Here is a 22,330-nt window from a genome sequence, read left to right as displayed (position 1 = left end):
GGCGCGGTGGCTCAAGCCTGTAATCCCAGCACTTTGGGAGGCCGAGACGGGTGGATCACGAGGTCAGGAGATGGAGACCATCCTGGCTAACATGGTGAAACCCCGTCTCTACTAAAAAATACAAAAAACTAGCTGGGCGAGGTGGCGGGCGGCCTGTAGTCCCAGCTACTCGGGAGGCTGAGACAGGAGAATGGCGGGAACCCGGGAGGCGGAGCTTGCAGTGAGCTGAGATCCGGCCACTGCACTCCAGCCTGGGCAACAGAGCAAGACTCCGTCTCAAAAAAATAAAAAATAAAAAAAAATAAATACAAAACTGAAATTTAGCATACATTTTGCCATTGGTAATATTATCTCTTTGCAAAACCTAGCATATGATGGAGTATATGGAGAGGGGAAACAGGGACTGAATGGGTATAGAATACCCACATTAAATAAAATTGGATGGAAAATGGGATGGAAAGAAGAGACGGCCCCAGGGAGGAGACAAGCCCACAGGGGTCACATTCAAAAACACACAAAGTGAGAAACGAAGAGACAGAGGCATCGGCTCAGCCTTTCCAACCCAGATATCCAGCGCCCCACAGAATGAGCCACAAGGAGTAAGACGCAGAGAATGACACACAGAGATACAGAGGAAACAAGAGAAACCACACAGATACCAAGCACACAATTTCATGAAAAAGCTGGTGGTCTACAGTGCTGCATCTAGCTAATACATAGCACATGACAGTTCACATTAGGGTAAGACTAAGTCATTTGTTTTAAAAATTCACCCTTTCTAAAGGCCTATCAAACCTAATGGAATAAGATACTATGCTTTTTATTCAGAAAATCTATGACTATGACTATCATTTTTTCGAAAATCAGCTTTCTTCTTCCCCTGCCTTCTCCCATTGTAAATTAGCTCTTACCTGCCTCCTTCAAAGCGACTGATGAGATCTGATACCTTACTGGGTTTTTCTTTTGAGACACAAGAAGCAGGGGCAGGTTTAATTTCCTCCATCCTTGGTTTTGCACTAGGTAAAGCTTTATGCCTGGGGGTGTGGTGTATATTGGACGAAGGTGAATTCTGCAGGTGTAATGGCTTTGGAGGCACTGTAGAAAAAGAATAGAATTCAGTATTTCACTGATATTTCATTCAATAACAATAAAAATTCTGGTGTCCTGGGTGCAAAATATTCAGCATTATAAAACTATTGTAAAGGGGGTGGGTGTCAAATTTTGAACTAAACCATAACCAAAAGAATTTGTTCATTTTGGACATTTGCTTTGTGCCTTGTGGAAATCCCATCTCCAAACTTAAGTGGCTCTTTTAATTTTATTGTATCTTAAATATGGCAATATTAAACACCTCGGAATCTACATAAGGCTAAAGCATTCTAAGATCTACAGATAACACAGCAGTTATTCATCTCAACACGGAAAAGGTGGTGCTAAATTTAAAATAAATCCTAGAGATACATTGTCTGCTACAAAACAGGTTTTTTAATAGAGTGTTAGTTGATATACCCAAATCCACAGCTAATAAGTTAAACAACCTAAAAGCCAACAAAACAACAACAAACAACATTAATACAATGTTGCATTAATATAGCATCTTCTTCCCATTTACCAAAAGCACTTTATCTCTTTGATCTTTGATGAAATGTTATACTTTATAGTTCTCTCAGGTAGGTACCACTATTCTCCTCTTATGTCTATGAAGGCTTAGAGAGGTTAAGTGGCCTGGGGTAACAGAGTTGGTGCTACAGGTTTGTATATTTGTCCCCTCCAAACATCATGTTGAAATCTGGTCCCCAGTGTTGGAAGTGGGAACTATGGGAGGGGTTTGAGTCATGGGCGCAGATCCCTCACGTATGGCTTGGTACCATTCTTGCTATAGTGAATAGGTTCTTGCTCCATTAGTTCCTCCAAGACTGGTTATTAAAAAAAGCCTGAAACCTCCCCCATCTCTCTCTTGCTTCCTCTCTCTCCATGTGATCTTTATACACATGCCAGCTACCCTATATCTTCTGCCATGAGTGGAAGCAGCCTGAGGCCCTCACCAAAGGTGAAGCAGATGCTGGCACTGTGCTTCCTGTACAGCCTGCAGAACTGTGAGCCAAATAAGCCTCTTTATAAATTACCCAGCCTTGGGTATTCCCATATAACAACACTAAACAGCTTAAGACGGTTGGCCTGCATCAATATACCACAAATCATCTACTTTCTTCACAAGTCCTGTAATCAATTAATAGGATAAATACAGATCATTTCATGAAATACTAAAATCTACAGAAGTTTCCCTAACACACTGTAGATGATAAGTACCCAATCGGTAGAGAAATTACTTCACTTTGGAAAACCAGTATTACTTTTCTCTAAGATTAACATGCAGGGTAAAATACTATAACATGTAGTATTTTTTAATAAGCAGTGTTGACAGATCAAATGGAATCATCTTTTCTCTTCCTTAAATCCTTTTCTTACCTTCTGGAAGAAGGGTGAGGAATCATGTCACCTCCTAATTACATGCCCCATTTTCCCCCAGCTGGTTCCCCTGGTTTTTAGTGATCTCATCTCTTTTATAAACTCAGTTAGCTGACAGTTGGCTCATGCTCACTGGCCTAGATTTCATCATTTCAGTGCCAGTTATCAATTTATTATAGGGAAGGAAAAAAATGTCACAATGAACTACAAGTGGAGCAATTAATTCACTTAATTCTCTTTCAATACAAACAAGAAGAAAATCTCAATTTAAAAATGGCATGCTTCTTTTGTGAAAATGATATTTTCCAACATATGTGTAGGGGAGTGATTAACATAGTATTATTTGAGAACAAACAGGCTTATATAAGTGTAATATTTGTTAATTTTACAGAAAAACTTCTGTGTAGAATAAATATGTACTAATGTAGCAAAACAGGAAAATCTCCCACCAAAAAACCCTTTTAACATTATGAGTAGTAAAAATGAACTAATGCAGTAAAACAGGAAAATCTCCCACCCCCCCAACAAAAAAAAACAAACCTCTTAAGGTTATGAATAATCCAACATTCTTAACTAGAATACTAAAAGAAGGAAGTGAATATAATTTTATGTGCTAAAATTGTTATGAAATAAAACATTCTTAACTAGAATACTAAAAGAAGGAAGTGAATATAATTTTATGTGCTAAAATTGTTATGAAATAACTCATTCATCTACCTAGTTTACTCACTAAACTGTGCCTTATTTATTATGTGCCAGATGAGTGAAAAACTAAAATACAATGATACCCATCACTTTCTCAGGGATGACTCCACCCACTTTCCCAGTCTAAATTGTGTCCATCTCTTAAACTGTTTCATAAGCACTGTGTGCTTTCTCCAAACTGCTTATCACAATTTGTGGTATAGTTATTAAATAATTAGTATTGAGTAGGATTAAATAATAAAGCTGCAATGAAATAGTAAATATATTACAGGTTTGAAGTTTTTTCCTTTCTTCCACAAGGAAGTAAGGAATATATTACTTTTGATCACAGCTATATTTATAGTGACTATTTGCATTATGTTTGGCAAATGGAGATCATATACTAGTGGAGAGGCACTTTAACAATGTTGATACAAGTGAACACTGGGTATTTTAGAAGCACAGAGGAGGTATCAAATTGAGCAAGGGAGAAAATGCAAATGTATAGTAAATCAGTAAATACACACATTTTAAATAAAAAAGAACAAATGGTACATGGATATGACAAATCTGAAGATGATACATGAATGGCTAAAGTTAGACACACTGTCTTAGAAAAAATTCTATCACTTGTTCATCATTTATAATGTAATAACAATAACAGATACTTTGGCTCAGAATACCTAACTGATGAATGAAAATGATTCTTTCAACTCCCAAAGTTATGGAGTTAACCGAGGAATATCTAACGCAGGACTAAAAGAAAAAGAAATCTTGTATGCTATGTATTTACGAAGCAAAAAAAATCCAATTCCAGTTAAAAACCAAGATCTCAGAGAGTTTCAATCTAATAGTCTGTACCCAGAGGAAATGACAACAGATGGTGGGAGCAACCCAGGAATTGATACTTCAAATTATTGAGACTAAATTTCTCTTCATGGCCGCCTTTCTTAGCTTCTGGGCAACCAAACAAATTGCAGCCAACGGCCTTTATATCTCTTGTATGTTTTTGTTCTGCTAATCTGTTGTTATGTCAGTTTAATTCGTAGGCCCAGCTGGAGACCTAAAAGGTAAGTAAACTGACATAAAACCATATACAAGATCACGAATTAGAAAGGACCAGTAAATCCTTTGTATAGCAACATAATCCAGATTATGAACACTATATTATAAAACAAAAAAAGAAAATAAAAATCAAGGGCTAAAGAAATTACGATTTTATCAAATAGACAATTATTCACTTTTAAAAAGATTTCCCAAATTAGTTATATAAGAAGGGAAAAGATTACAAATTGTAGGCAATATTCTAAGGATGCAGTTTATTATTAGTCTCTATTGGCATTACAGACGATGAGAATGGAAAACCCTAAAGTTCCGATTCCTTCTCTTCTTGATATTTCAATTATTTATTTATTTAGATTTTTTTCCTTTCTTCAGACACAATATTAATTCTAGAGATCAATAGTGTGACATTTAAAACAAGCAAAATCATCTCCAGATTTGTGTTTCACACTCTGAGAACAGTGTAGTATGCAAACACAGTCTTTCCCTACTTGATTGTTAAGCTCTCTAGAGCAAGTAAGCTTTTCAGGTGAAAGGTGCCCTGAATCCAACATACCTACTATAACATTTACTTAGCTGAATAAGATCCGCTAAGTACAATTCTGCTAGGATATGAACAACTGCAGAATCAAGTTGTAAGAACCTTATTATATATCTAGAGCTAAATGAAAACAACATGTCTATTGGAAAGCCACCATAGTAGGTTCATTTTCTTTTCTATTTTATCTTATATGTGTGTGTGTATATGTGGGTATAAATACACACACACATGCACGCACACACACTGTCACCCAGGCTGGAGTGCACTGGTGCAATCATATCTCACTGTAACCTCAAATTCCTGGGCATAAGTGATCCTACATCTCAGTCTCCAGAGTAGCTGGGATTACAGGTGAGAGCCACCTCTCCTGGCTTCATTTTCTTTTGAAATAGATTTCTTGGGAACTTTCTTACTGCTTGCCTCATCTCTACTCTCCCACCCCCTATGTGGCCTAGATTCCAGTCACACTGAATTGCATCTTCCATTGTGAGCTCGGGAAGGTTCTCTCAGGCCTTCAGGCTTTAGCACATACGTAGAACGGTCTACTTGGCAAAATCCCGTAATTCCCACAAAGCTCACCTCAGTCATCAACTCTTTCAGAAGGCTTACCTGACTCTTCCACCTCTTGCCCTCCCATCCTGCCTCAAAAATCTTCAAATATCTTCTCAACTCATTTGTCATTTTGTTTTATAATATTTTACAACCAGGGTTGCCTCCCTAGACTTTTGAGTTCCTTGATGAACAGGAAATGAGTCTCATCTTTGTTTCGGCTATTCAACTGTTTTTTTTTTTTTTTTTTTTTTTTTTTTTTGGAGACCAAATTTCACTCTGTCACCCAGGCTGAAGTGCAGTGGTGCAATCTCAGCTCACTGCAACCTCCGCCTTCTGGGTTCAAGTGATTCTTGTGCCTCAGCCTCCAGAGTAGCTGGGATTACAGGCACCTGCCACCACACCGTTAAGTTTTGTACTTTTAGTAGAGACGGGGTTTTGCCATGTTGGCCAGGTTGGCCTCAAACTCCTGACCTCAGGTGATCTGCCTGCCTCAGCCTCCCAAAGTGCTGGGATTACAGGCGTGAGCCACCATGCCCAGCAACATTCAACTCTTAAGGAAAATCACTATTTCAAATAAAATGAATTCATATTTAATCTTACTGCTCCTATCAAAGACTGAAAAAGTAACACACAGCTACTTTGAGAAGTAAATGACTAGAAAAGGATTAAAAAACACATGAAAGAACCCTACCTATGAAAGCACTTTGTACTTGCACAAGATTAACATATATGAGACATCTATTTTTAAGATAACCATATAATATCTATGTGAAATTTTGTGGCAGGATACAAAGTTTCAAAATGCAAGAATGCCCTTCATCTGCCCCTTTCTTTGTTCAGCCGTCCGTGGTTCTTCTACAAGGCCCTGTGAAGAACTGGATCTTACCGACCCAGATAAGACTTTTGTATTATATATAATGAAGAAAGGAATAACAATCAGGATAAAAAAACTCGGGCACGGTGTCGAATGCCTGTAAGCCTAGTACTTTGGGAGGTCAAGACAGGTGGCTCACCTGAGGTCAGGAGTTCAAGACCAGCCTGGACAACATGGCAAAACCCTGACTCTACTAAAAATACAAAAATTAGCTGGGTGTGGTGGCACATGCCTATAGTCCCAGCTACTTGGGAGGCTGAGGCAGGAGAATCGCTTGAACCTGGGAGGTGGAGGTTGCTGTGAGTTGAGATTGTGCCACTACACTCCAGCCTGGGCAATAAGAGCAAAACTCCATCTCAAAATAAATAAATAAATAAAATAAAAAAACTACTATGCACTATTAACTAAAAGACCTAACAACTCAAAGGATATAGACAGGAAAAACAGTGTTCACACTCACTAATTAGTATTTCAGGGAAATACAAATTAAATCCATAAGCTGATACTATTTCAGACAAATCAGATTGACTACAATTTTAGCATTTCTTTTTACTTTTTTTCTTTTTTTTTGAGACAGAGTCTCACCCTCTTGCCCGGGCTGGAGGGCAATGGCGCGATCTCAGCTCACTGCAACCTCTGCCTCCTGGGTTCAAGCAATTCTGCTGCCTCAAACTCCTGAATAGTTGGGATTACAGGTGCGTACTCCCATGACTGGCTAATTTTTTCTATCTTTAGTAGAGATGGGGTTTCACCATGTTGGCCAGGCTGGTCTCGAACTCCTGACCTCGTGATCCACCCACCTCAGCCTCCCAAAGTGCTGGGATTACAAGTGTGAGCCACCATGCCTGGCTTGACTAGAATTTTAAATCTGACAATACCAAGTATCAGTGAAGATATGAAGTAAAGTGAACACAACATTTTTGATAAGAGTATAAATTTATAAAACCATTAAGAATTCAGCATTTAAAAAATATATATCCTAGAACAATTCTCATACCTCTATATAGGCTGTTTCATTTTTTCATTAATTAAATGAATATTTATTGCATATCCACTAGATTCTAGGCACTTGAGCAAAGGAAAAATAAACAAAAAAATAGCAAGTAAATCATTTATTGGAAGGAGGTAAGTGCTAGAAGAAAATGTGGTGAGGGCTAAAAGAACAAGATCAATACGATCCAGGGTGTGGGAAGTCAAAGGGAGGGCAGATTTCAGTCTTAAACAGGGTGTTCAAAGTTAGGCCTCTGTGAAAAGTTAGGATTTGAGTAAGCCTTGAAGCAGAAGGAATTGTTTGGGGAAGGGCTTTCCAGCAGGTGGAATGAGAGCCAGGTACACCTGGGGTCTGGAGGCCAGCAGGACTGGAGCAGAATGAGCATGTGGACAAAAGTAGTGCATAGGGAGGCCTGAGAAAGTAGACTCTGCACCACTTATTTTGACTTTGCATGAAATGAGAAGTCCCTGCAGAGTTCTGAGCTGAAATGTAACATGATATAACTTAACTTTCAGCAGGATCACTCTGGGAGCTGTGTTGAGAATGTAAAGGAGGAACAGGGGAGAAGCAGGTTGGACAATTAAGCGGATATTGTAGAAATTCAGGCAAGAGATCTCAGTGCTTAGGAAAAGGCAGTGAGAAATACTTGGATTCTAGGTATATTTTTAAAGTAGATTTCCTGATAAGATTAAGTGAGACATATTAGAGAAAGAGAGGGGAGGCAAGGATGACTCTGAAGCCTTGAGTCTCAACTACCAGAAGGATGGAATGGTGGTCAAGTGACATAGCAGGCAGAGCAATTTTTGGAGAGGAGAATAGCAGTTCAGTTTCATACATGTTAAGTTTGAGATCTCTATTAGACTATAAATAAGATGGGTTTTATTACACCCAAATTTACAGATGTAAATAGGAAAAAAAAGTTGATTATTCAAAGTGATTATCTAGAATGAAAAGAAACTAATTGCCAGTTTAAGTCAGTAGTCTTCAATTACTCTTCTTTTTAAAAACAGAAACAACAAAAGCTGGCTATGTATAAATGCATTATAACATTACACTTTTAAAAGAATGGATCATTATACATAGACTTTTACTTTAGAAGCTAATGAATAGGTTTAAGTACTCTATATTTATGTGAGTTACTCAAACAACAATGTGGCTCTTTAAAGCATTTAATGATTGAGACATTATGTGACAATTTGCACTTTATAAAAATAATCAGGAATTACGGAGAATGTTCTGGATAAAAGCTGTTAAGAGAAAAAGAACTATTAACTTTAATTACTAAAGGAGTTATTTTGAGTCACTGTCTAGCATGTTAGGAAACAGGCCAGTATTAAAAGTGGTGAACAAGAAGAAAGACTTATGCTGGAGGTTGCTCAGTAATTTGTTTGACTATTAGGATTGGTATGAAGTGAATAAGCCATTATTTCCAAGGCCTTAGGGTATTTTCTGAGGCTAAGGCAAAACAAGCTCTAATTATGAAACAAATCCATTTCGAAATCTACGTATTTCAATTTGGATCCAAATGCAAGTTTATCCAATCTCTAATCTAAAATTTATCTTTCTTTCTTTCTGCTGATTTTGAAACACCATGCAAAGGGCTGCCATTCCGGTCATTCCTTTTTCAGGTTTAAAATAAAACTTAGCTCATTCACCTTTTAAAAACCTACAAATAATTCTTCAAAAATATTTACTTACTGGTAATTAATAAACATAAACCATATATTGTTCCAGAGACATTACTACATAATCACCACTAATAAAGATGTGCAATAATTTCCCTTTTAAAATTATCACAATAGGCCAGGCATGGTGGCTCATGCCTGTAATCCCAGCACTTTGCGAGGCCAAGGCAGGCAGATCACCTGAGGTGAGGAGTTCGAGACCAGCCTTGCCAATATGGTAAAACCCGATCTCTACCAAAAAATACAAAAATTAGCTGGGCGTTATGGTGCATGCCTGTAGTCCAGCAACTGGGGAGGCTGAGGCAGGAGAATCACTTAAACCTGGGAGGCGGAGGCTGCAGTGAGCCGAGATTGCACCACTGCACTCCAGCCTAGGTGACAGAATAAAACCATCTCTCTCAAACAAAAACAAAAACAAACAAACAAACAAAAATTGCCACAATAAATTATAACTATAACCTTCTTAGCAATCTACATAAGGAAAAAAAGATATAATTATGTGCTTATTTTTATCTAGATCAGAGTTTTGCAAATGCAGCAACTGATATTATAGTTTGTATGAATTCTTAGTTGTGGACTGTCCCGTGCATTGCAGGATATAGAGCAACCCTACCCTCTACTCACTGGCTGCAAGTAGCAACTCCCACAAGCAGTGTCAAGCAGAAATGTCCCCAGATACTACCAATGTCCTATTGTCGGGAGAGGATATGCAAGTGTGGGCAAAACTGTCTCCACTTGAGAACTACTCACCTAGAATAAGAGTCCTAAATTAAACTAAAACAACATAGTGTTGTGGGTAGCAACTATCAGGGGCTGGTGGCATGGGCAGTAAAGGAATTCACCAAGACGGGTAGGTAGAGAAAGGCATATTTATTAGACAAAATACAAAAATACACTGCAAGAAAGCAACAGGCAGATCAGCAAGAGAGGAGCTGACTACAAAGAGACAAGGGTTTCCTAGGGATTTTACAGCATGGTGCTGGAGAGGGCTACATGCAGTACCGATGATGCCAAGGTTGCAGTGAGCTAATTTCCATTTTTCTATCAGCCACGTGTCTGGTGATAAGTCAGTGCAGGAAGATTGTGAGTTATTTCCACAGGAGGGCTACGTGCCCTGGACCAGGAAGATAGGCAGACTTAACAGTTTATCTGCTTTTTCTTTCTGCTTTCCCCTGCTCCTGCCAGCCTGACTCCCCTTCCCTTGTTGGGACCCCACACAGTGACCTTGAAGCCCCAGCAACCTCACCATTCACAACTTGTAAGGGATTTGCAGTGAAGCAGGAACAAAGGTGTCAGGGTGATAATTCCTTGCTCCACACAGTAGGTCCCTATTTGCACCCCCTTCTCTTCTCTGCCTCAGTCACCCAAATGTTAGGAGAAATTAAAATTAGCTGTCTCCGCTAAACAAACACTCATTATTGGGTACTGTTGATTGACTTGCTGACCAATCTATGTGGCAGCTCATCTGACAATACTAAGATGTAGCCTCATTTCAGGGATGTTGGTCGCTACACGGCACATATTCAAAGTTTTAAACAGTAGCAGAAACAAAGGGGAAGAAATGTATCAATATAGCAGTATTATTGAAGACTGGTTATGTACTATGTGAGCGGACACATAGGCAGAAAAAACTGAGCTGATGAGTAAAATATACAGCAGTTTAGGTTGTAATAAATGAGAAAAAATAAAGTTCGTATGGAGTGCTATGGTCTGAGTGTTTGTTTGTGTTCCAAAATTCATGTTGACATCCTCATTCCCAAGGTGACAATATGAAGAGGTGGGGCCTTTGGGAGGTGATTAGGTCATGAGGACTGAGCTCTCATTAATCAAATTAGTGCCATTGAAAAGAGGCCCCAGAAAGAGCTCTCACCCCTTCCACCCTGTGAGGTTATAGTGAAAAGATGGCCATCTACAGACCAGAAAGCAGGCCCTCATTACACCCTGAATCTGATCTTGGACCCATCTGTGGACCAGAAAGCAAGCCCTCATCAGACCCTGAATCTGATCTTGGACTTTCATACCACAGAACTGTGAGAACTACATTTTTGTTGTTTATAAGTTACCCAATTTATGGTATTTTGTTACAGCAGCCTGAACAGACTACAACATAGGGAAATATAAAAGGACAGGGTGAAAGGTGGGGTTAAAACTTTAGCCATGTACCCATGGGAAAGGCCAAACATCACTTGAAAGTATTTTGAAAAAGAAGTATAAAGTACTCTGTGATTTATTTAATACCTGCAAATATTCCCTTTAGTTAGAAAAGTATATATACATAATTAGCCCATATTTAAGATAGGAAGTAAATATGTATTTAAATAACTATATAGTGGTTTTAATATAACTACAAAACAGCAAAAGCAAGGTTAGTGTTGTCTACTTAAAAAGGGGATTATTTTGGCACACGCAGCTCAGGAAGGACACTCTTATTATATCTCTCAATACACTGACTTTGGAAAACAATGAAGTATTGCAGTGCATCTTCCAAAAATAAAGGCTTTTTAAGTAATGAAATTCTTCCTTTGATCAGGAAAATTACATCAACTAGAATTGTATTCATTATTAATATTCTTACCTCACATTGGATCTTTGTCAACTCGGGTCTAATGGGTGAAATGGAATTTCATATTTTGGAAATAAAAAGGCTCAAATCATGGTCAAAAAAAGTCATATGCTTATATTCACATCAATGCTATAAAGGAGCAGTGTAGTCAAAAGAAATGGTTGTAAGATCGGGAATAGGCTACTCATCCAAATCATCAATTATCTGACCTTGCTTGATAGTGATATTCCATATCACCACAAATATAACTGTAGTGAGAACAAGACAAATATCCCATAATCTAGAAGATTCATTTTAAACTTGTTCTAAAATTTTTTTTCAGAAATCTTTAAAACATACAACTTTAAGGAATAACACCACTTATTTTATAATGCATGCTCTAGAATACATTTTTCTTTGCAAGAACAGGAAAGAGACCTAAGTAAACACAAAATAAACACAAATAGAAATTGATTTTTCCCAACTGTAGTAACTCTGACAATGCCCAGTATTTTTTCTCGTATCTGTTTAGCATTCATTATAAATGAAAATCTATAAGGAAGAAACTACACATTAAACCACAGGGTAGCTTAGCTTTTGTGTTCCATTTCAAAAGGCCTTGCTCTCTATCATCAAAACTATATTTGCTTCTCAAAGTTAATACCAAGTTCACTGGAAATTTATTTGTAAAAGGAAATGGTCACTGAAAAAAATCATTCAGGCTTCCTACCATTATGGCTTTTTCTTTACCCTCACTGGCCACAGAATCCTGAATGAAGGGCTGTTACTGTTCCTTTCTGTGGAAGAAACAATACCTCCACAGAAAGTGGTAGTATAAAAACACTATCAGGTGTTTTCAGGCCCCACCTCAATATTTCCAAGTCATGTTCTTGATAAGTACATGAAGTGCTGTTTTAGAATTATGTTTCACAAATGCTGACATCTAGCAAATCATTTCTTTCTAACAGTAGCTCCAAACACCTTTATTACACAGACAGTAAGTACCTGTGCTAGGTCAGGCATAATACAGAGATCACAGTTCCATTAAGATGACATGCAAACAATTTCAGCGACATGAAAAGATCCATAATAGAGAAATGTATGTTGTTTCAGGAGCAGAGCAAATAGCAACCTCTGCCTGAGAAGATTCACAGATGGACTATTCTCTAAAAAATAATGTACCCAATTCCTTCTTTCTAGCTTAAAACACTTTCTTTGTAGCCATCAGTTTTCTGGTTAGCCTTCTTTGATCAACGAAGTACCCACCCTGATCACAAACCCTCAATGAGCATACCTTGTGGCTTTGGACTTGCAGCTGAGTGTTTCGCTGGCCTGTTCCCATTTATTCCCTGAGCCTCTTCTTCAGATACATTCTCACCAACCAGTGTGGTTGTGCTGCTTATGGAGCAAGGCTGAATTAAAGCAATCTTTGGACAGGTACTGCTGCTACCTGCAAGAGTTCAGAAAGAAAGGGCAGGTAAGTATGGAGGCATAGCACAATGCTGTCTTATAAGTCAAATTTCTCCTGACCCCATAAAACAAAAACAGTCATCGTTATAAGACTAAGCACACAAATATTTTTCCCACATGGACTGGCCTTGACAAAGAGTTTTCCTGGGAACTATCTCATTCCATGTGCTTTAGGAATCTTATAATGGATTGACAGAAGATGTTGACAGAAGACTGTTATACACAGGCCTCCTCTCCTTGCAGGGCCACAGAAAGGGCAGAACGCAGCTGCTACAATGTAGGCGAAGGAAAGGACAGAATTAATCCGTTAAAAGCCTTCCTTTTTAGTGTTGGGTCTGTGGCTAGTCATAGAGCAACTCAAAAGAACAAAGGAGGAAAGCCCAACGTGACAGCTGACCTAAAGACTCCAGAAGAATGGCTCGATTAGAAATGAACAAACACACGCACGCGCCCACGTCCACACACACCCTCGTGCCCACTAGGCTTACTCAGACGCCACATCAGCATCCATGACATACTTTAACAGTGACCCATGTTTTCCAAAGAAGGGACGGCAAGATTATACAGATAACATGGTCACATTTACATAGAACTCAAAAACCCCAAAATGTTCTTTAAAATCACACAAATACATCATGAGACATAGAGGAAGAGGAAAAGATTAAATTTTTGTTCACATTCTGGTATAAAAAATTATATGTTGAATTTCAGAGACTTTTAAAGAAGTCATGTGTCAGTGTTCTCTCTTTATTATGCATATTAGATTTCCTTCTCTTCTGGTTGACATGGTGATATTAAGATGACTGACTCTGCTTCAGAGAAAATAAAATTTCTACCAGGAAATTCACTATAATTGAACCAAATAATGCAATTTAAGGCATTATCATTTGGTTAAGAAACAAAGCGTTTCATTTTTATAGAATCCAAATATCTCAAAGAGAACTCTTAGAGATTTTTTAAGCCTTAATTAGTGAAAACAAGAGAAGCTATTTTTAAAAAACCCAATCAACTTTCTGTTGAGTAAAAAAAATCACCTCTCTTAATCCAATTCATTATTAAATAATATTGATTAAAAACCACACGGTGGCTCATGCCTGTAATCCCAGCACTCTGGGAGGCCAAGGCAGGTGGATCACCTGAGGTCAGGAGTTCAAGACTGGACTGGCCAACATAGTGAAACCCCGTCTCTACTAAAAATATAAAAATCAGCCAGGTGTGGTGATGGGCACCTGTAATCCCAGCTACTTGGGAGGCTGAGACAGGAGAATCACCTGAACCTGGGACGAGGGGGAGGTTGCGGCGTGCCGAGATTGCACCACTGCACTCCAGCCTGGGCGACAAGAGCGAAACTCCGTCTCAAAAATAAATAAATAAATAAGTAAAAAACCAACCAAAAAAAACCACATTTGTGCTTTATTTTCTGTTGCTCTCCTTAAAATTTATCTTGGTAAAACAGATTTTGGAAAATATCAAGAGTTCCAAGTACCTTCTCAACAGGTCTTTCAGAGCCGATACCAAAACAGAAATTAAATGACACTAGGAGTTTGAGACCAGCCTGGGCAACATAATGGGACCTTGTCTTTACTTAAAAAAAAAAAAAAAAATTAGCTGGGCATGGTGGTGCATGTTTGCGGTCCCAGCTACTGGGGAGGCTGAGGTGAGAGGATCTCTTGAACCCAGGAGGTTGAGGCTGCAGTGAGCTATAATCACACCACTACACTCCAGCCTGGTCAACAAAGGGAGACCTTGTAACTTTGAGAAAAGAAAAAAAAAGCTGGGGTGGGAGGGGTGGTACTCATCAGACACCCTTCTGCTAAAATGGTTTATCAGCGAGATTAAGCATTGTTTAGTAAAATATAACAAGAATTTAAAAAGCAAAAGTAATGAAGGATTATTTGACAGATTATTATTAAAATTATAAAAAGGCCGGGTACAGTGGCTCACGTCTGTAATCTGAACACTTTGTGAGGCTGAGGCAGGCAGATCACTAAGCCCAGGAGTTTGAGACCAGCTAGGCAGCCACGGCGAAATCCTGTCTCTTCAAAAAACCCCCCCCAAAAAAATTAACTGGGTGTGGTGGCATACATCTGTAGTGTTAGCTACTTAGAAGGCTGAGGTGGGAGGATGGCTTAAACCTGGGAGTTTGAGGCCACAGTGAGCCATGATCACACCATTGCACTGTACTCCAAACTGAGTGACAAGCGAGACACCATCTCAAATAAAATTATAAACAGAAGAAAAACAGTTCAAACCTTTAAATGTGTAAGCTCACCTATCTTCTTGGAAAAAAGTATGTGAAACAGGCAAAATATATCCCTAAAATCCACAACACATCATGCAACTACTTGGCCTTTTTGGGGGAAAATCTGGATGCTTTTTCACAGTGATACTAAGAATGGCTTAAAGGTCACCTTTGAGCCTGCTAAAGGCCACCTGCCGGGGACTTGTGAAGGATGCCTGTACAGGCCCACACAGTGCAGAGCCACAGCTCAACTACAAACTCAAGGAAGAAACTAATGTAATTGTAAATTGAGAGCCTGAGACATCATCAATTTATAAGAGAAAGCAGCAACAATACTATTCAAAGGGGGCAGTTAATGGCTTAAATGAGAAAACGAATTACATTGAGTCTTTTTAAAAAGGTCATCACTATTATACATTAAAATATGAAAAAAGTTTGACAGTCTATTTAGAAATAAAACATGTCTTACCTAAATATTAATGTGAATGAAAACTAGGCACTTAATTTCTAGACAGCAAACTTTCAGGGTATGGTAGGTTTTGCAAGTGTCATGTTTATAGATAATATCTCTCATGAATTTGCCAAAATGCGTGCAACAAGAGATCAACTGTGCATCTATTTTTAAAATAAGTTCATCAAAAGTCATGATTACACATCTTTTGCCAGAGGCAATTAGATCAACATTTCAGAACATTGTTTATTAAAACAAGTCTCTAAACCTCAGCCACTATCACAAAGCATGAAAACATGGTGAAGGACACAGAGAACATTTATATTTTTAAACATTTGTTTAAAAAAACAAAAAGGCAATGACAAATACATAGAGACCATATGTGACTGCAAGGCTAAAAATACTATTAATAATTACTTGACTCCCACACAATAATAATGGGAGACTTCAACACCCCACTGTCAACATTACACAGATCAATGAGACAGAAAGTTAACAAGGATATCCAGGAATTGAACTCATCTCTGCACCAAGCGGACCTAATAGACATCTACAGAACTCTCCACTCCAAATCAACAGAATATACATTCTTCTCAGCACCACATCACACTTATTCCAAAATTGACCACATAATTGGAAGTAAAGCACTCCTCAGCAAATGTACAAAACCAGAAATTATAACAAGCTGTCTCTCAGACCACAGTGCAATCAAACTAGAACTCAGGACTAAGAAACTCAATCAACACTGCTCAACTACTTGGAAACTGAACAACCTGCTCCTGAATGACTACTGGGTAAATAACGAAATGAAGGCAGAAATAAAGATGTTCTTTGAAACCAATGAGAACAAACACACAACATACCAGAATCTCTGGGACACATTTAAAGCAGTGTGTAGGCCGGGCGCAGTGGCTCAAGCCTGTAATCCCAGCACTTTGGGAGGCCGAGATGGGTGGATCACGAGGTCAGGAGATCGAGACCATCCTGGCTAACACCGTGAAACCCCGTCTCTACTAAAAAATACAAAAAAATAGCCGGGCGAGGTGGCGGGCACCTGTTAGTCCCAGCTACACGGGAGGCTGAGGCAGGAGAATGGCGTAAACCTGGGAGGCGGAGCTTGCAGTGAGCTGAGATCCGGCCACTGCACTCCAGCCTGGGCGATAGAGCGAGACTCTGTCTCAAAAAAAAAAAAAAAAAGAAGATGGCCGAATAGGAACAACTCCAGTCTCCAACTCCCAGCGCGAGCGACACAGAAGACCGGTGATTTCTGCATTTTCAACTGAGGTACTGGGGTCATCTCACTAGGGAGTGCCGGACAATCGGTGCTGGTCAGCTGCTGCAGCCTGACCAGCGAGAGCTGAAGCAGGGCGAGGCATCGCCTCACCTGGAAGCGCAAGGGGGAAGGGGATCCGTTTTCCTAGCCAGGGGAACTGAGACACACAACACCTGGAAAATCGGGTAACTCCCACCCCAATACTGCGCTGTAAGCATACAGGCATTCCAGGAAAATATATCCCACACCTGGCCGGGAGGGTCCCACGCCCACGAAGCCTCCCTCACTGCTAACACAGCAGTCTGCCGCGATCTATCCGCAAGGCAGCAGCGAGGCTGGGGGAGGGGCGCCCGCCATTGCTGAGGCTTAAGTAGGTAAACAAAGCCGCTGGGAAGCTCGAACTGGGTGGAGCTCACAGCAGCTCAAGGAAGCCTGCCTGTCTCTGTAGTCTCCACCTCTGGGGACAGCGCACAGCTGAAGACCAACAGGGGAAGTAGCGGGAGCCGGTGCAGACGCGAACGACTCTGTCTGACAGCTTTGGGGAGAGCCGCGGATCTCCCAACGCGGAGGTTGAGATCTGAGAACGGACAGACTGCCTGCTCAGGTGTGTCCCTGACCCCTGAGTAGCCTAGCTGGGAGAAATCCCCCACTAGGGGCAGTCTGACACCCCACACCTCACAGGGTGGAGTACACCCCTGAGAGGACACTTCCAAAGGAAGAATCAGACAGGTACACTCGCTGTTCAGCAATATTCTATCTTCGGCAACCTCTGCTGCTGATACACAGGCAAACAGGGTCTGGAGTGGACCTCAAGCAATCTCCAACAGACCAACAGAGAGTCCTTCTGACTGTCAGAAGGAAAACTATCAAACAGGAAGGACACCTATACCAAAACCCCATCAGTTCGTCACCACCATCAAAGACCAGAGACAGACAAAACCACAAAGATGGGGAAGAAGCAGGGCAGAAAAGCTGGAAATTCAAAAAATAAGAGCGCATCTCCCCCTGCAAAGGAGCGCAGCCCATCACCAGCAACGGATCAAAGCTGGTCAGAGAATGACTTGGACGAGAGGAGAGAAGAAGGCTTCAGTCCATCAAACTTATCAGAGCTAAAGGAGGAATTACGTACCCAGCGCAAAGAAACTAAAAATCTTGAGAAAAGAGTGGAAGAATTGACAGCTAGACTCATTAATGCAGAGAAGATCATAAACGAAATGACAGAGATGAAAACCATGACACGAGAAATACGTGACAAATGCACAAGCTTCAGTAACCGACTCGATCAACTGGAAGAAAGAGTATCAGCGATTGAAGATCAAATGAATGAAATGAAGCGAGAAGAGAAACCAAAAGAAAAAAGAAGAAAAAGAAATGAGCAAAGCCTGCAAGAAGTATGGGATTACGTAAAAAGACCAAATCTACGTCTGATTGGGGTGCCTGAAAGTGAGGGGGAAAATGGAACCAAGTTGGAAAACACTCTTCAGGATATCATCCAGGAGAACTTCCCCAACCTAGTAGGGCAGGCCAACATTCAAATTCAGGAAATACAGAGAACGCCACAAAGATACTCCTCCAGAAGAGCAACTCCAAGACACATAATTGCCAGATTCACCAAAGTTGAAATGAAGGAAAAAATCTTAAGGGCAGCCAGAGAGAAAGGTCGGGTCACCCACAAAGGGAAGCCCATCAGACTAACAGCAGATCTCTCGGCAGAAACTCTACAAGCCAGAAGAGAGTGGGGGCCAATATTCAACGTTCTTAAAGAAAAGAATTTTAAACACAGAATTTCATATCCAGCCAAACTAAGTTTCATAAGTGAAGGAGAAATAAAATCCTTTACAGATAAGCAAATGCTTAGAGATTTTGTCACCACCAGGCCTGCCTTACAAGAGACCCTGAAGGAAGCCCTAAACATGGAAAGGAACAACCGGTACCAGCCATCGCAAAAACTTGGCAAAATGTAAAGACCATCGAGGCTAGGAAGAAACTGCATCAACTAACGAGCAAAATAACCAGTTAATATCATAATGGCAGGATCAAGTTCACACATAACAATATTAACCTTAAATGTTAATGGACTAAATGCTCCAATTAAAAGACACAGACTGGCAAACTGGATAAGGAGTCAAGACCCATCAGTCTGCTGTATTCAGGAGACCCATCTCACATGCAGAGACATACATAGGCTCAAAATAAAGGGATGGAGGAAGATCTACCAAGCAAATGGAGAACAAAAAAAAGCAGGGGTTGCAATCCTAGTCTCTGATAAAACAGACTTTAAACCATCAAAGATCAAAAGAGACAAAGAAGGCCATTACATAATGGTAAAGGGATCAATTCAACAGGAAGAGCTAACTCTCCTAAATATATATGCACCCAATACAGGAGCACCCAGATTCATAAAGCAAGTCCTTAGAGACTTACAAAGAGACTTAGACTCCCATACAATAATAATGGGGGACTTCAACACTCCGCTGTCAACATTAGACAGATCAACGAGACAGAAAGTTAACAAGGATATCCAGGAATTGAACTCATCTCTGCACCAAGCGGACCTAATAGACATCTATAGAACTCTCCACCCCAAATCAACAGAATATACATTCTTCTCAGCACCACATCGCACTTATTCCAAAATTGACCACATAATTGGAAGTAAAGTACTCCTCAGCAAATGTAAAAGAACAGAAATTATAACAAACTGTCTCTCAGACCACAGTGCAATCAAACTAGAACTCAGGACTAAGAAACTCAATCAAAACCGCTCAACTACATGGAAACTGAACAACCTGCTCCTGAATGACTACTGGGTACATAACGAAATGAAAGCGGAAATAAAGATGTTCTTTGAAACCAATGAGAACAAAGATACAACATACCAGAATCTCTGGGACACATTTAAAGCAGTGTGTAGAGGGAAATTTATAGCACTAAATGCCCACAAGAGAAAGCAGGAAAGATCTAAAATTGACACTCTAACATCACAATTAAAAGAACTAGAGAGGCAAGAGCAATCACATTCAAAAGCTAGCAGAAGGCAAGAAATAACTAAGATCAGAGCAGAACTGAAGGAGATAGAGACACAAAAAACCCTCCAAAAAATCAATGAATCCAGGAGTTGGTTTTTTGAAAAGATCAACAAAATTGACAGACCGCTAGCAAGACTAATAAAGAAAAAAGAGAGAGGAATCAAATAGATGCAATAAAAAATGATAAAGGGGATATCACCACTGACCCCACAGAAATACAAACTACCATCAGAGAATACTATAAACGCCTCTACGCAAATCAACTAGAAAATCTAGAAGAAATGGATAATTTCCTGGACACTTACACTCTCCCAAGGCTAAACCAGGAAGAAGTTGAATCCCTGAATAGACCAATAGCAGGCTCTGAAATTGAGGCAACAATTAATAGCCTACCCACCAAAAAAAGTCCAGGACCAGATGGATTCACAGCTGAATTCTACCAGAGGTACAAGGAGGAGCTGGTACCATTCCTTCTGAAACTATTCCAATCAATAGAAAAAGAGGGAATCCTCCCTAACTCATTTTATGAGGCCAACATCATCCTGATACCAAAGCCTGGCAGAGACACAACAAAAAAAGAGAATTTTAGACCAATATCCCTGATGAACATTGATGCAAAAATCCTCAATAAAATACTGGCAAACCGGATTCAGCAGCACATCAAAAAGCTTATCCACCATGATCAAGTGGGCTTCATCCCTGGGATGCAAGGCTGGTTCAACATTCGCAAATCAATAAACGTAATCCAGCATATAAACAGAACCAAAGACAAGAACCACATGATTGTCTCAACAGATGCAGAAAAGGCTTTTGACAAAATTCAACAGCCCTTCATGCTAAAAACGCTCAATAAATTCGGTATTGATGGAACGTACCTCAAAATAATAAGAGCTATTTATGACAAACCCACAGCTAATATCATACTGAATGGGCAAAAACTGGAAAAATTCCCTTTGAAAACTGGCACAAGACAGGGATGCCCTCTCTCACCACTCCTATTCAACATAGTGTTGGAAGTTCTGGCTAGGGCAATCAGGCAAGAGAAAGAAATCAAGGGTATCCAGTTAGGAAAAGAAGAAGTCAAATTGTCCCTGTTTGCAGATGACATGATTGTATATTTAGAAAACCCCATCGTCTCAGCCCAAAATCTCCTTAAGCTGATAAGCAACTTCAGCAAAGTCTCAGGATACAAAATTAATGTGCAAAAATCACAAGCATTCTTATACACCAGCAACAGACAAGCAGAGAGCCAAATCAGGAATGAACTTCCATTCACAATTGCTTCAAAGAGAATAAAATACCTAGGAATCCAGCTTACAAGGGATGTAAAGGACCTCTTCAAGGAGAACTACAAACCACTGCTCAGTGAAATCAAAGAGGACACAAACAAATGGAAGAACATACCATGCTCATGGATAGGAAGAATCAATATCGTGAAAATGGCCATACTCCCCAAGGTTATTTATAGATTCAATGCCATCCCCATCAAGCTACCAATGACTTTCTTCACGGAATTGGAAAAAACTGCTTTAAAGTTCATATGGAACCAAAAAAGAGCCCGCATTGCCAAGACAATCCTAAGTCAAAAGGACAAAGCTGGAGGCGTCACGCTACCTGACTTCAAACTATACTACAAGGCTACAGTAACCAAAACAGCATGGTACTGGTACCAAAACAGAGCTATAGACCAATGGAACAGAACAGAGTCCTCAGAAATAATACCGCACATCTACAGCCATCTGATCTTTGACAAACCTGAGAGAAACAAGAAATGGGGAAAGGATTCCCTATTTAATAAATGGTGCTGGGAAAATTGGCTAGCCATAAGTAGAAAGCTGAAACTGGATCCTTTCCTTACCCCTTATACGAAGATTAATTCAAGATGGATTAGAGACTTAAATGTTAGACCTAATACCATAAAAACCCTAGAAGAAAATCTAGGTAGTACCATTCAGGACATAGGCATGGGCAAGGACTTCATGTCTAAAACACCAAAAGCAACGGCAGCAAAAGCCATAATTGACAAATGGGATCTAATTAAACTAAAGAGCTTTTGCACAGCAAAAGAAACTACCATCAGAGTGAACAGGCAACCTACAGAATGGGAGAAAATTTTTGCAACCTACTCATCTGACAAAGGGCTAATATCCAGAATCTACAAAGAACTCAAACAAATATACGAGAAAAAAACAAACAACCCCATCAAAAAGTGGGGAAAGGATATGAACAGACATTTCTCAAAAGAAGATATTCATACAGCCAACAGACACATGAAAAAATGCTCATCATCACTGGCCATCAGAGAAATGCAAATCAAAACCACAATGAGATACCATCTCACACCAGTTAGAATGGCAATCATTAAGAAGTCAGGAAACAACAGGTGTTGGAGAGGATGTGGAGAAATAGGAACACTTTTACACTGTTGGTGGGATTGTAAACTAGTTCAACCATTATGGAAAACA

General features: G+C 39.7%; 1 protein-coding gene across 5 annotated transcripts in view; it reads right to left on the bottom strand.

Moving 5' to 3' along the window:
- The window catches only part of FGD4 (FYVE, RhoGEF and PH domain containing 4), a 269,124-nt gene that overhangs the window by 77,632 nt on the left and 169,162 nt on the right, over positions 1-22,330 (bottom strand). For all 5 annotated transcript variants that reach the window (XM_030939319.1, XM_030939321.1, XM_030939323.1 and 2 more), the window contains exons 2-3: positions 12,695-12,850; positions 912-1,095 (exon numbers count right to left, since the gene is read on the bottom strand). In XM_030939319.1, coding sequence (XP_030795179.1) covers positions 912-1,095; positions 12,695-12,850 — 340 coding nt within the window. The remainder of the gene's footprint in view (positions 1-911; positions 1,096-12,694; positions 12,851-22,330) is intronic.

The sequence above is a fragment of the Rhinopithecus roxellana genome, chromosome 10, assembly GCF_007565055.1.
Source record: "Rhinopithecus roxellana isolate Shanxi Qingling chromosome 10, ASM756505v1, whole genome shotgun sequence".
NCBI classification, from domain to species: Eukaryota; Metazoa; Chordata; class Mammalia; order Primates; family Cercopithecidae; genus Rhinopithecus; species Rhinopithecus roxellana.
Note: the sequence above shows the minus strand (reverse complement) of the source record. Positions and strands in the feature narration are given on the sequence as shown.